The sequence below is a fragment of the Macaca fascicularis genome, chromosome 2, assembly GCF_037993035.2.
Source record: "Macaca fascicularis isolate 582-1 chromosome 2, T2T-MFA8v1.1".
In the NCBI taxonomy this organism is placed as follows: Eukaryota; Metazoa; Chordata; class Mammalia; order Primates; family Cercopithecidae; genus Macaca; species Macaca fascicularis.
This window is the reverse complement of record NC_088376.1, coordinates 125,674,577-125,688,116: the sequence shown is the minus strand read 5'-3', so window position 1 is coordinate 125,688,116 and position 13,540 is coordinate 125,674,577. Positions and strand designations below refer to the sequence as shown.

Below are 13,540 nucleotides of genomic sequence, written 5' to 3'. Positions count from 1 at the left end.
TCTCTGTTGCCCAAGCTGGAATACAGTGGCATGATCTTGGCTCGCTGCAACCTCTACCTCCCAGGTTCAAGTGATTCTTATGCCTCAGCCTCCCAAGTAACTGAGATTACAGGCGCGTACCACCACACCTGGCTAATTTTTGAATTTTTAGTAGAGATAGGGTTTCATCATGTTGGCCAGGCTGGTCTGGAACTGCTGACCTCAAGTGATCCGCCCACCTCGGCCTCCCAAAATGCTAGGATTACAGGCATGAGCTACCACACCCAGCCTGGAAATAGTTTACAAATGTGTTTGTGCCTGGGCCTATATGCATTTTTCTGGACTGGCTACCGAAGCATTCACCGACTTCTCAAAGCCATTTCTACTCAGAAAAGTTAAGGCCAGTGGCATACTGAAATCATTTGTTTTATAGATGAGAAAACTTGCTCCCATGGAAGGCAGGAGACTTCTCCAGGGCCATCCAGCCAGTCAGGGGCCCATGCATGGGCCAGGCCACTATCCCAAAGACTTTGTGCACAGCCCCTCAGTGCTGTCTCCAGACAACCCTGCTGAGGCAGCCACAGTCATCACTTCTTTTGTACAGAAAAGCACGCTGAGGCCCAGAGGGTCCAGTTCCTTCAGAAATGTTGCCTCACCTCCAGGGCTATTTGCACTACACTATGTTGTCCCTACACAAAAAGAAAACCCTGGGCTCTGCTGTGGTGAAGGTCATGGGCTTGCCACAGCCACACACACACTAATTTCATAATGATTCGTTCTCTTCTTCAGGCCCCTCATACGTTCCCCCAGATGCTAATTTACTCCTCCTTTGTGCCAAAGAAACTTTCTGCCAGTTGCAGTGGAGCTGGCCTGCCTGGCCCTTGTGCTGGCTGGATACCCTCTGCTGGCAGCATCTTCATGGGCAGCAGCTGGGTGACCCAAGAGTGCAGTGAAGTCACACTTGGACCTCACGAGAGAGTGTTTCTATGCTCTAATTCTTCCCACATTTAGCAGATCCATGTTTAGAATCCTGGTGTTACATGTATTCATTCAACCACTTTTGGGTTTGTTTCTTTAGTGTTGTGTTTTGTTTTTAATAACCTTTTTAATTTAAAAAAATTCAGGTACATTGTGAAAACAAGTTAAAATTGATATATAGTGAAAAGTGATTATCTCTTCTATCTCACCCTAGTATCCCTTCCCAGAAAAAAAAAAAAAAAATTCTTTTCAACTTATGGTTATCCTTCCCCAAATAGTCTCTGCATGTACAAACATAGCATATGTAAGCATATATTCCCCCTCTTTTTAAAAAAGCACAATTGCAAGTTTCTATATCCACACTTCTCTACATGGTCCCTGAAATCATTATATTTGGTGAGTAGTTTTCATATGACCCTAGACGGACCTGTCTCCTTTTTACATTACTGCATTATATTCCACTATGTAGATACATTTTATTTAACAAATCCTCTGTTGATGATTTTTTAGATTATTTCATCTTTGGCTATATAAACAATGCTTCAGTGACTAGCCTTGAATTTATTTCTTTGTATATGTGTGGATATCTATAGAATAAGTTTTCTTTTTTTTTTTTTTTTGAGACGGAGTCTTGCTCTGTAGCCCGGGCTGGAGTGCAGTGGCCGGATCTCAGCTCACTGCAAGCTCCGCCTCCCGGGTTTACGCCATTCTCCTGCCTCAGCCTCCGGAGTAGCTGGGACTACAGGCGCCCGCCACCTCGCCCGGCTAGTTTTTTTTTTTTGTATTTTTAGTAGAGACGGGGTTTCACCGTGTTAGCCAGGATGGTCTCGATCTCCTGACCTCGTGATCCGCCCGTCTCGGCCTCCCAAAGTGCTGGGATTACAGGCTTGAGCCACCGCGCCCGGCCAGAATAAGTTTTCAAAATATATTTTGCTGACTGAAATTTGCCGCCAAATTGTCCCCTAAAGTGCATGCACCAATTGATCCTTCCACAAAAGGCGGAAGAGAGTGCCTGTTTTCTTGCATCCTTCCCAACCCTGCAATATTATAGGACTGTAGGCCTGCTGTGTCCAATCATTTGTGCTATGCACAGAGCAAATAGGAATAATGATAGGTAAAAACCCTTAACCTCACGAAGCTTAAGGGACACAGACATAAAACCAGAAATTATAGTGCAACATGGGAAGTGTTCTGTTAGGCCAAAAAGAAAAAAAAATAAACAACTGGAAATGAAGCACTTAGCAAGAAGGCAGAATCCAGTCATCCAGACTGAGGGGCAGGGATTCCTTCCTGGGGTATGCAAGAGGTACCGAGAGAGATATAAGCTAAGTCGAGGAGGGGATCCGTCGGGTAAAGGCTGAAGGTAAAGCAGTCCCCCAGCAGGCCCTGCCTGTGTGCCCAGGCAACTAGAAGAAGCCACGGCTGGCTGGAGTGCAGCTACTGCAGGGGGTGGGTCGTGGCGGCCACATCAGCATCCCCACATCAAAGCACAGCACACATGGTCCGCGGCTGAACTGACAAAGTACTTGATTAGCAGCCTGGAATGTCCAGATGAGGTGTCTGGTCTGCTTGGGACTCAGGTGCACCCAGAAGGACCCTCATAATTCAGCATCACTGACACATACAAATGAGTCATCAGCCTGTCAGGGGCATCCAGGGTGGGGGCAAAGACAGAAGAGAGCTGTGGTCACTTCATCTCTCCATCCACCCTGGAAAAGAGGTCTCCCCAGCAAGCAATTGCACATGGAAAGAAGTCTGTGTGGCACAGCCGGTAATGAGCTGCGGCCATTACATCACGAATGGACACCATATTGCCAGTGGGAAGCACGCCCAGAATCCATATGGCGAAAGGCCTGTTAATGAGCTCCGGGTGCCCAGAGCACTGCTCCCTCTGTGATTTTGCCAAACAGGCAGGAGCAGACAGAAGCCCAGGGCCTTTCTTACTTACTGCTGTTCTGGCCCTGGATGGGGTGTCTCTTACCAGCACCTCCCTTCCTGACTTCCCGGCACATCTCACCACTACCTCTCTTAGGCCAGACCACCTCAGGATGGAGGGTCAGCTTCACTGAGATCAGCAGCTGCCTCAAAGTGTCGGGCCTCGGGATGTGGCACGTGATACAGGGTGACATGTAAGAACAGGCAGTTCCTGGAGAAAAACGAGAGGTCTCCACGACCCAGCAGTGCCCTACCTCACTCATTTCCTCCCAGCATCTGTCCTATGACATGTTGCAGTTCTCTGGTGCCAGTTAAGTGAATTTATACATTTTATGCTGGAACTGGAACTGAATGAACCCTTACAAAATAAACAAGCGGCCTCAGAAGATAACTGCACAAAAGCTCTGATTTGGAGGTAGTACTAGCAATGCAAGCCTGGCAAACAAGAAAATGGTGGGGCCAACACCTGACCTACTAGCAAACATTTTGTCACTCATATCATGAGATAAAAACAATGCCAATGTAATCAGATGGGACAAGATGTCAGTCAAGACATGATGAAATTATTTAGAAGACTATTCGAACTATGGATTTATAACCAATGTCATCAACAATGTACTTTGCCCTAAATGTTATGTGGTACCTTAAATATAGCTAATAATACCACAACCACCACAATTCGCAAGTTATTCCAAAATATGGGTTTTTAAATCTTTAGCCCATCTTTGATTTGTGTATATTTTATGACATATGCAATAAGGTAATATATTAATACAAAGTAAACTTATGTAACATAAAATGTTAGCATATAGATACTGGGCTAATTGCTCAAAAACATTATACTAAAATAATGCATGATCATAAAACATTGACAGCCTCTGTTCTGAAAAATCAGGCTTTTCTGTATTTCAATCATGTCATAAGACATTGGGAAGACTTGAAATTTGTGGTTAGCAAGAATATATATTTCATCGGAGATAGGGAATTTAATGAAGAAAAAGGGTCAGGCCCAGAAAGAGAAGGGCTAAGAAATCAGCATAAATGAAGCACAGCTAAGTGGGCTGATTTTTTTTTTTTTCTCTGCCATGGCCTCCTTCTCCTCCTCTCAGCAGTCTTATTCCATAATCACACAGGAAGCCATACGTGTCTACCCTTCAAGCATGGGCCAAGCTTGCATGACTAGTGAAGCTGATACAGCATCTAGAAGGCCAGAGTGTCCCCCCATGAGACCGTGAGCCCCTCACGGCCACCTCCAGAGGTGAAAGAAGCCCAGGAAAGGGGCCCGCCGTCCCTGCACCTGGAGAAAATAAATACTTTGAAAACAGCCAAAGCAACGTGCCACAAACCAGGGCATGCTGCCATCACAGAAGCAAATCTTAGCAAGCCCAGCTTTTGTCGTGCCTATATTTAGTTCTTGTTCCCTTAGTTTCAGGGATTTTCCAAATATTCCATTCCTCCCTAAATGCATGTTCCCCAGATCCCTTGTGGCTCCTGAGAACTCTGTGATCACAAAGCGAAAAAGTGGATTTAGTGAGTTACTCACTTCCTGTTTCACTCTCAGAATTCCAGACAATAAGAATGGATGCAGAAGACCCAAATTAAACTGCCATCTCTGAAGCACACTGGTGAAAGGCATTTCCTAAGAGCTCATCCTTCCTCCAGTCATGTGTGCTTTCATCCATGCCTGGGCAAAGTTGGGTGTTGTGTGATAAGATTTCCAGACCAGGTGAAATCAGGTTGAAATGTGTGACTCCAAGCAAGTCCCTTTCCTTCCCTGAATCCCACATTTCTCATCCATCAAACAAGGTTCCTTCCATTTTCCCCTGGGGGCCTTGAAGAATTTCTCCTCTTGAAAAGTGAAAGAAATCCTAAAGAATGGAGAAAAAGGACTCTCTCATATATAAGCATATTTCTTCTTTTTATGCATCCATCTTCTTATACAAAGATGTAGAGAATAATGTGTGGACAATGTTCTCCATTCTGGGTTTGTTTAGTATGTCTGAACATTAGAAAAGTCAAAGCAGAATCACAGAAATCATGATTTTCATGACAGAATGATCATTACAGAATTACAGAAAACTTTACTTTTTATAAAATTTGCCAGGAAGAGAAGGAAGGAGCAAAAGAATGTGTTTCTGTCCCCAGGCATGGCTGCTCCACAGTGAGAACTGTTCAAGTCACTCCACTACTCAGAATCAAAGTTTCTCATCTATAAAAACATAATGGTGCTTCTCTTTCCTAGCTGCTTGTCCTTTTTCCCCTACAGGTTATTCTCCATCCCACCCCGAACAGCCCCAAACAGTCAGAGTGGCACAAAATGGCAGTCTCCAAAAACTGCCCTGACCAAGATCTGAAAATCAAACTTGCTGTCCGAATGGATAAGCCTCAAAACATGAAGCATTCTGGGTAAGTGTTTCTTCCCCAACTAGCAGTTTTGGACACACGTCTGTTCATTTCTCAAAACAAAAACAGAAGCAAACACAAGATCTTCAGAGAACTATGTAGAAGGAAATATAAAGGATCCATATTAAAATATTTTACTTTGATATTTACTATAATCTCCCTCAATTCTTAGGAGGACTGTATTTGCATTTTTGCTGTCAAGATAGAAAAATGTCCTTCTCTTTCTCTAATAGCGTTTCTAGGACAATTCAAAACTGTCTAAGCAGCATGCTAGGTGATTCTAGTTTGGGGAGGTCCTGTAGGCTCTGTGTACCTTGTCAGAGGCATCCAGATCATTCAGACTCTACATATGGCTCACTCACACCTCAATCAGCAACCACATCTTCAAGGTGTGAGCAGCAGGGACAGGCCACCTTCAACCAATTCACGTTTAATATATTTTAGTATTTAGTGCAGCATTTAAATGAATGAGGAAAAATAGAAAATCTGTGATCATCTTCATTTTCTTAAGGTTTGAGAAAAATGACCAATTAATTTCAAGTGAAGTAAAAAGAATAGGTAAGATGCCATATTTTTTTTTTTTACAAATAAAACCAGTGATATTTCTAGAAAATGTTTGTTGATGACTGAGTATATGGTGAGCCATGACCTATTAAACTAAATCACATGGATCTCATTATCTCAGAAAACATGATAACTGTGTAACTCTGAAAAGGGAGAGTTTAACTGGTAGAAGGGAATGGAGTGTTCGGCGGGTATTCTGCAGGTACACTGCCAACTGGCTATCATTCTGCTCAGCCCCTCTGGGCCCTACAGAAGTCTCATTAATTCTTTTTTGGGTGTATATATATTGATGATAAGGCTCAAAGTGTTAAAAGTGCCGTTAAAAATGAGGGTTACAGCTGGGCACGGTGTCTTACGCCTGTAATCCCAGCACTTTGGGAGGCCAAGGCAGGAGGATCACCTGAGGTCAGGATTTGAGACCAGCCTGACCAACACGATAAAACTCCATCTCTACTAAAAATACAAAAAAAAATTAGCTAAGCATGGTGGCGGGCGCCTGTAATCCTAGCTATTCAAGAGGCTGAGGCGGGAGAATCGCTTGAACTCGGGAGGCGGAGGTTGCTGTGAGCCAAGATTGCTCCATTGCACTCCAGCCTGGGCAACAGAGTGAGACTCCATCTCAAAAAAAAAAAAAAAAAAAGAGGGTTGGTTAGATGTACTAGAGGTTTGGGGAATTCGGAAACCCAATTTCAGGGCCTAGCCGTGATTAAGACAAGATTAAACAGAAGCTCACATGAAGTCCAGGACAGGAATTGAACTTCCCAGTAGATGAGCAGACCACAGCAGCATGCAGTCAGAGAGTAAAAACAGGAGCCTAGCCACGGTGCCTCGGAGTTCTAGGAAGCGAAAAAAGCCCAAGGTTCCAGAGAAAAACAAAGACCTACCAGTCAGGGCACCAGAGAGGTTCAGGTATGAAGGGTTCCAGAGGAAGCAAAGGTCACCTGTGATCTGGAGACCAGTGACTCAACGCCAGGTTTGGTTTGGATTTAGAGAATTTGCTTTGCATTGTCTTGAGGCCAAATTATTCCAAGCCTGAGATGGGATTAGGGCAAAGCTCTTCTGCCTGGGGTGTGAAAACGCCATAGGAGCGTATGCAGGGCCCTAAGTATACACTCAGTCCTTTGTCAAGTGTCCAGGATAAAGTACAACCAGATTTTCTTCAATTAAATTAGAATGCCGTGAAACATTGCTGAGGTCTACCGTTCTTCCTTCTTATCATGCTCCTGGTATATATTCTGACAATATTCATGGAATTTCTTCCTAATATGTCTTCCCCCTGTGATGAACATCCTACTTTCAAGACAAAGGGGTTGATAATTCAGTTAGGTTTCTGTAGTACACAAGAAAAGATCTGCATCTTTAGCAAAATCCTGCCTCATAAATACTCCGTAAATATTTGCTAAAGGAACCAGCACATGAGTGAGCAGAACAGACATAGAAAGAGAGAGAGAGAGAGACAAAGGGGATAGGGCAGATCAAAGAGAGAAAATAGAGAACAGAATATGAATGAACGTATCTGTCCTCTAAACTGCTTTTTTTTCAACTTCCTTTAAAAAGATGATCAGTGCCTCAACCCACATTCAAGTCCCCTTTGAAACACTGTACTAGGAAGTTTATTCTGTCACTTATTCTCCACAACAACCACTTGACACAGGTATTATTTTCTCCATTGGATGAATTTCCATTTCCCACATTTTCTTCATTCACTCTGCTGGAAACTGAACTAACTGATTTGGATTGGGGAATTTTTGTGTTGATTTGTTTGTAAAATTATTGACATATTTCAGGCTACTTTGACCCTACAGATGACAGAAGAAATACGTAGCTCACTTCTGACAGGTTTCATAGCTATTTCATATTGCTAGACTTCCATTTTAAAATTACCCCTGCCAGGAAATACACCAAGAGAGCTTAAAATAGCTCTGAAAAGTGAACGGTGGATGCCTTAATAACACCATCAGACCCAATGTGGCCTAAATCAGGGGTGAGCAACTGTAGTTGCCTAAGGTACTATTCAGGGAAAATAAAAATGTTTATGGACTACAATATTTTTTCCATTTAAACTTAAAATAGTTTTACTGAGCCCAGTTGTGTAAAGGAGGATAGAAATATGAGAGCAATGTCACAGCTTAGAAAATGGAAGAGAAAAAGGAAAAAAAAAAAATTTGAGACAGGATGTGGCTCTGTCACCCAGGCGGGAGTGCAGCAGCCTGATCTCTGCTCACTGCAGCCTTTGCCTCCCAGGCTCAAGCCATCCTCCCACCTCTGCCTCCCAAGTAGCTGGGACCACAGGTGTGCACCACCACACCCAGCTAATTTTTGTATTTTTTGGTAGAGATGAGGTTTTGCCAGGCTGATCTCAAACTCCTGGACTCAAACAATCTGCTGCCTTGGCTTCCCAAAGTTCTGGGATTTCAGGCATGAGCCACCATGACCAGCCGAAAAAGGAATTTTTAAGAAGCATAGCTGAGGTTATAAATTGTTTCCACATTAAGGTTTTTGTAAACATAAAAGGAACATAAGCATCACTGGGAATTATGAATATTGGTGTGCACTGTGGTTCTTTGAATGAGCCACTGGGCCATTCAGAATAACTTTATTGAATAGAAATGTGTCAATGGGAAAAATCAACACTGTTTCTGGATCTCAAAATGTTAGTATCTGGGCATATTTGAGAATCAGCAACTCCTAGGTGCCTTTCTAATTTTCATCTTTTTTATCTGTATGGTGTTTTCAAGTTCAGGAAGTACGTTCACATCCATTCTCTTATTTTATCACTGAAACTGCCTCACAAGGAGTAGGTATTATCATTCTCCCATCTTAATAAATGAACCCCCCTTCACCCAGATACCCAGACCAAAAACCTTGAAGTGATCATTGACATTTTTCTTCCTCATCCACCATCAATTTTTGTATTTCTTTTTGAGACAGGGTCTTGCTCTGTCACCCAGACTGGACTGCAAAGGTGCAATCCTAGCTTACTGCAGCCTTGACCTCCTGGGCTCAAGCAGTCCTCCCACCTCAGCCTGCCAAGTAGCTGGGACTATAGCCATGTACTACCACGCCCAGCTAAGATTTACAAAAAATATATATATATAGAGAGAGAGAGAGATGGGATCTCACTATATTGCCTTGGCGGTTCTCAAACTCTTAGCCTTAAGCAATCCTCCCCCCTCAGCCTCTCAAAGGGCTGGGATTACAGGCATGAGCCACCAAACCTGGCCATCATCAAATTCTTTTCCCTCTGTCTTCAAGATAAATCTAGAATTCAACCCTTCACCCCTGCCTCCATATCACCATTGGCCTCCAAGCCTCCATTGCTGCTTCCCTTCACTTGCTGCTCCTGCCTCATAAGCAGTTCCCTGCTTCTGCCCCTGCCTCCCAGTATTCTATTTCCTACCATGAAGCAAGGGAATTTTATTTAAAAAACGCAAGTCGGATCCTGCCACTCGAATGCAGGAAAACCTCCAGTGATTCCCCATCTCATTCAGAGTAAAAGCCAATGTTGTTACCATGACTACGAGACCCTGCCTACCTGGTCTTGATCACTGTTCCAGCCACATTGGCCTCCTTGCTCTTCCTCCCAGGCACAAAGTACACCCCCATCTGAAGGCCCTTGCCCCGGCTGTTTCCCTTCTCTTTCACCCAGATCTCCAACATTTCTATACCTTATCAGAAAGCCTTACCTGGCCCACCTGTGTCCTCCCTCTCTCTCTTACTCTGTTTTGTTTTCACCAGAGCTGTTATCATTTATATCATATACTTCTTTATTTGTTAGTTCGTTGTCTGTCTTTCCCACTAGACTGTGAGTTCCTTGTCAGAAGGGAAATTTGTCCCCTTTTTTCACAGGACCTTCATACAGAGACTGACATGTAGCAAAAGTCCAGTGAATTATTTATTGTTTAGATGAATAAGTGAATAAATGAACCCCCATTTACACTTAGAGAAATTGGAGCTTAAAGTCGTTAAAATTCTTGCCCAAGTCAGAGCAAGCATTAGAGCTGGGTCCACAGTTATTGCTTTCAATCCAACCTTAACTGAGGACCTGAAGCTTGACTAAAATAGAGAGCTCCTTATGGCTCCACATTTAATTCATTCAATGAATCACAGTCCACCAACCAGGAGTAATTTGCAGCAGTTCTGATTATCCTTGTATTTTTTTAAAAACTTCAAAAGGAATACAGTTTGTAACACTCGGCTATCCTCTTAAAATCTCTTTTCCCCTTCCATTTCTGTAGCTGTGCTACTGTTCTAGACCTCTTGTTCTTCAAAATCATCACACTTCTCTCCTCCTCATAGGTCTCCAAGACACCACTCTTTCTGGCACAGACTCTAAAACCAGGGTACTGGACTAGACTAATTAAATATCTTCAGTGTTTCATTTTATCTCCCTTGTTGACTTCTTATCTATAAATGTCAATTAGATCAAGTCAGTTTATAGTGTTGTTCAAATAATCTATATCCTTACTGATTTTCTGTCATTCATTTAGAGGAAGCTCTCAATCTCTTACTACAATTTTAAATTTGTTTCTCCTTGTAGTTATGTCTGGTTTTGCTTCATATATTTTGCAGCTTTGTTGTTAGCTGCATAAACATTTAAGATTGCTATGTCTTCTTGATTGACTTACTCCTTTATCATTATGAAATAATCTTCTTGATCCCCAGCAATATTCTTTTCCTGCAATTTACTTTGTATGACAGTGATATAGCCACTCCAGTTTTTTTAATAAAAAAAGTGTTAGCATGGTAAATCTTTTTTTTCTATCTTTTTATTTTTAACCTATTTGTGTCTTTTATAAAGTGCATTTTTTATAGGCAGCATAGAATGCGGTCTAAGTTTTTAACTCAGATTTGAAGATCTCTGCCTTTTAGTTGAGATATTTAGCCTAATTACATTTAATGTTATTATTGATAGATTTAAACTTATTTTGTTATTTGTCATCCTCGCTTTTTATTTTCTGTTTGTCCTATCTGATCTTTGTTCCCTTTTTCCTATTTTTCTGCCTTCTTTGGAATTAGCTGAATATCTTTGTGATTCTACTTTGTCTTCTTTATTATCCCTAAATGCCAATTAGGTCAAATTGCCTGGAATGAAATTCTTGCCACAACCACTTACTAGCTGTAGGCAAGTTTCTTAACCCCTCTGGACTACATTTTGCTCAACATAAAACAGAAATAACAACAGTGTTTGTCTTGTAGGGTTGTTGTGAGGACTAAATGAGCTAATACATATACAGTATTTAGAACAAGGTCTGATACATGGTAACAGCTACAGCTATAGAAGAGTTATTGTTGTTAGTGGTGTTGGTTGTAATCATCATTGTTATTTGCTTTTATCTATTCTTTGTACTTTTCCCCAGCCCATGCTTCTTCTTGCTGGGCTGCTGTAAGATAGCTGAGGTACCTGGAGTCTCCCTGCTCTGCATACACTCCTTCACACCCAAGAAGAGGACAAAAGCATCCCTGTAGGAATCATGGTTCTTGTCTCACTGTGACTTCTATTCTTATAAGAAATTCTGATGAAGAATTTCTGACAAGGAGGAATAAGTTCAAGAGACCTATTGTATAATATGATGACTATGATTCATAACAATATATTGTATACTTGACAGTTGCAAGAGTAGATTTTTTTTTTTTTTTTTTTTTTTTTGAGACGGAGTCTGGCTCTGTCACCCATTCTGGAGTGCAGTGGCGCGATCTCGGCTCACTGCAAGCTCCGCCTCCCGGGTTCACGCCATTCTCCTGCCTCAGCCTCCCGAGTAGCTGGGACTACAGGCGCCCGCCACCGCGCCCGGCAAATGTTTTGTATTTTGTAGTAGAGACGGGGTTTCACCGTGTTAGCCAGGATGGTCTCGATCTCCTGGCCTCGTGATCCACCCGCCTCGGCCTGCCAAAGTGCTGGGATTACAGGCGTGAGCCACCGCGCCCGGCCGCAAGAGTAGATATTTAATAAAGAGAGCTATGTTACTAATTCACATTAAATTCACAAATATCATATGAGAGAAGACTGTCCCTTTTTTTATTCAAATGAAAAGTTGCAAGCATTGCCATGGGTGCTACCCTGCCAAGTAGTCCCAGAGCAGAGGGACACTCAGGCCACGGTGGTCTTCCATGATTCAGCAATTTTGGGGGATTCCTGGAACTTAAGTTGAACACAGATGAATCTTCCTCTTATATTTTTAATCCTTTGTAGGTTGCTCTCTCTGGCCTCTCATATAACTAAAATGTCCCCAGTGAATAACATGAATGTCAGTGACCCAGTAGCAAGAATTTTACAAAAATGTCATAAGAGAGGATACATTCAAATCATGATGCAAAATATGGCCTGAAGCTCCAAACCCAGACATGTGTACCTCACTTTCCTTCTCAACAGATGTGCACCCAAAAGTTGAATGTGAGTTCAAGTAAAGAATCCAAAGAGAAACCCTTTACAAAGTTGGTAATTATTTACTCTTTCTACTAGGACTGCTTTTTTTTTTCTTTTTTTCTTTTTTTTTTTTTTTTTTTTTTTTTTGAGACAGTCTTGCTCTGTCACCCAGGCTGAAGTGCAGTGGCATGATCTCAGCTCACTGCAACCTCTGCTTCCAGGTTCAACTGATACTCATACCTCAGCCTCCTGAGTAGCCAGGACTACAGATGCATACCACCATGCCCAGCTAATTTTTTTTTTTTCAGTAGAGATGGGGTTTCACCATGTTGACCAGGCTGGTCTCAATCTCCTAACCTCAACTGATCTGTCCACCTCAGCCTCCCAAAGTGCTAGGAGTACAGGTGTGAGCCACTGTGAGGACTGCTGTTTTTACTACTACAAATAGTAGCACACATAACAACAACGATAATACTTATCCAGTCCTTACCACGTGCCAGTGAGCATGCTCAGTGCTTGACACATATCACCCCCATGAGTTCTCACAAGAACTCTATAAAGTAACTATTATGTTATCCCCATTTTACAGCTAAGGAAACTGAGGCACAGGGCAGCTAAGCCAAAGGAAAGTTAACGACAGAGCCAAAATTGCCACTTAGGTGTTTCTCCTTTAGTCTGAGATCTAACCACTGGTCTAAACTGCCTCTCAGTACATTAGAATGCTGCTTTATCTATTGGTAAATCCAGATTTCCACATATCCGGACAGCCTGAAGACAGAGATTCAGGGCCACTAATGCCCACACAAATAGATCTGCCTGTAGTGTGAGGAGCTAGGAGGGAAGCCACCTGTATGTCTGCAATAACAGAACTTCCATCTGCTCCAGGTACTGTGCATCCCATTTAATGAGCATGTTTCCACCCAAGAAAATGCAGAGCCGGAGCTGACTAGACAGAAACAGTACATCTCAGCCCTCAGTTTTTCTTGGTTTTGACACCTTCTGGTATGTGCCAAATTAGCAATAAATTCTGAGGAAAACCTCAGAGGGAAAGCCCCTCCCTCAAGCAGACTTTCCGAAGGAAAATTGTTGCCTTTTCTCTGATCCCACCAGCTTTCCCATTCAGAAGCCTTTAACCAGAAATCCCCTCTGTTCAATTAGAATCGTGACTCATGTTCTTACTTCAAAAAAAGAAACCAAAGTTTGTCATCTAGAAAGGAGGAGGAAGAGTGTGAAGAAGAGGGTGCTTTAGAGTCAGACTGTTCTGAGTTTAATTTCTGACTGTGTCCTTCATCCGCTGTGGAACCTGGGAAAGTT

General features: G+C 42.5%; 1 protein-coding gene across 17 annotated transcripts in view; it reads left to right on the top strand.

Moving 5' to 3' along the window:
• CADPS (calcium dependent secretion activator) overlaps positions 1-13,540 on the top strand; it is a 489,813-nt gene that overhangs the window by 296,665 nt on the left and 179,608 nt on the right. For all 17 annotated transcript variants that reach the window (XM_045385957.2, XM_045385961.2, XM_045385964.3 and 14 more), the window contains exon 8: positions 5,159-5,298. In XM_045385957.2, coding sequence (XP_045241892.1) covers positions 5,159-5,298 — 140 coding nt within the window. The remainder of the gene's footprint in view (positions 1-5,158; positions 5,299-13,540) is intronic.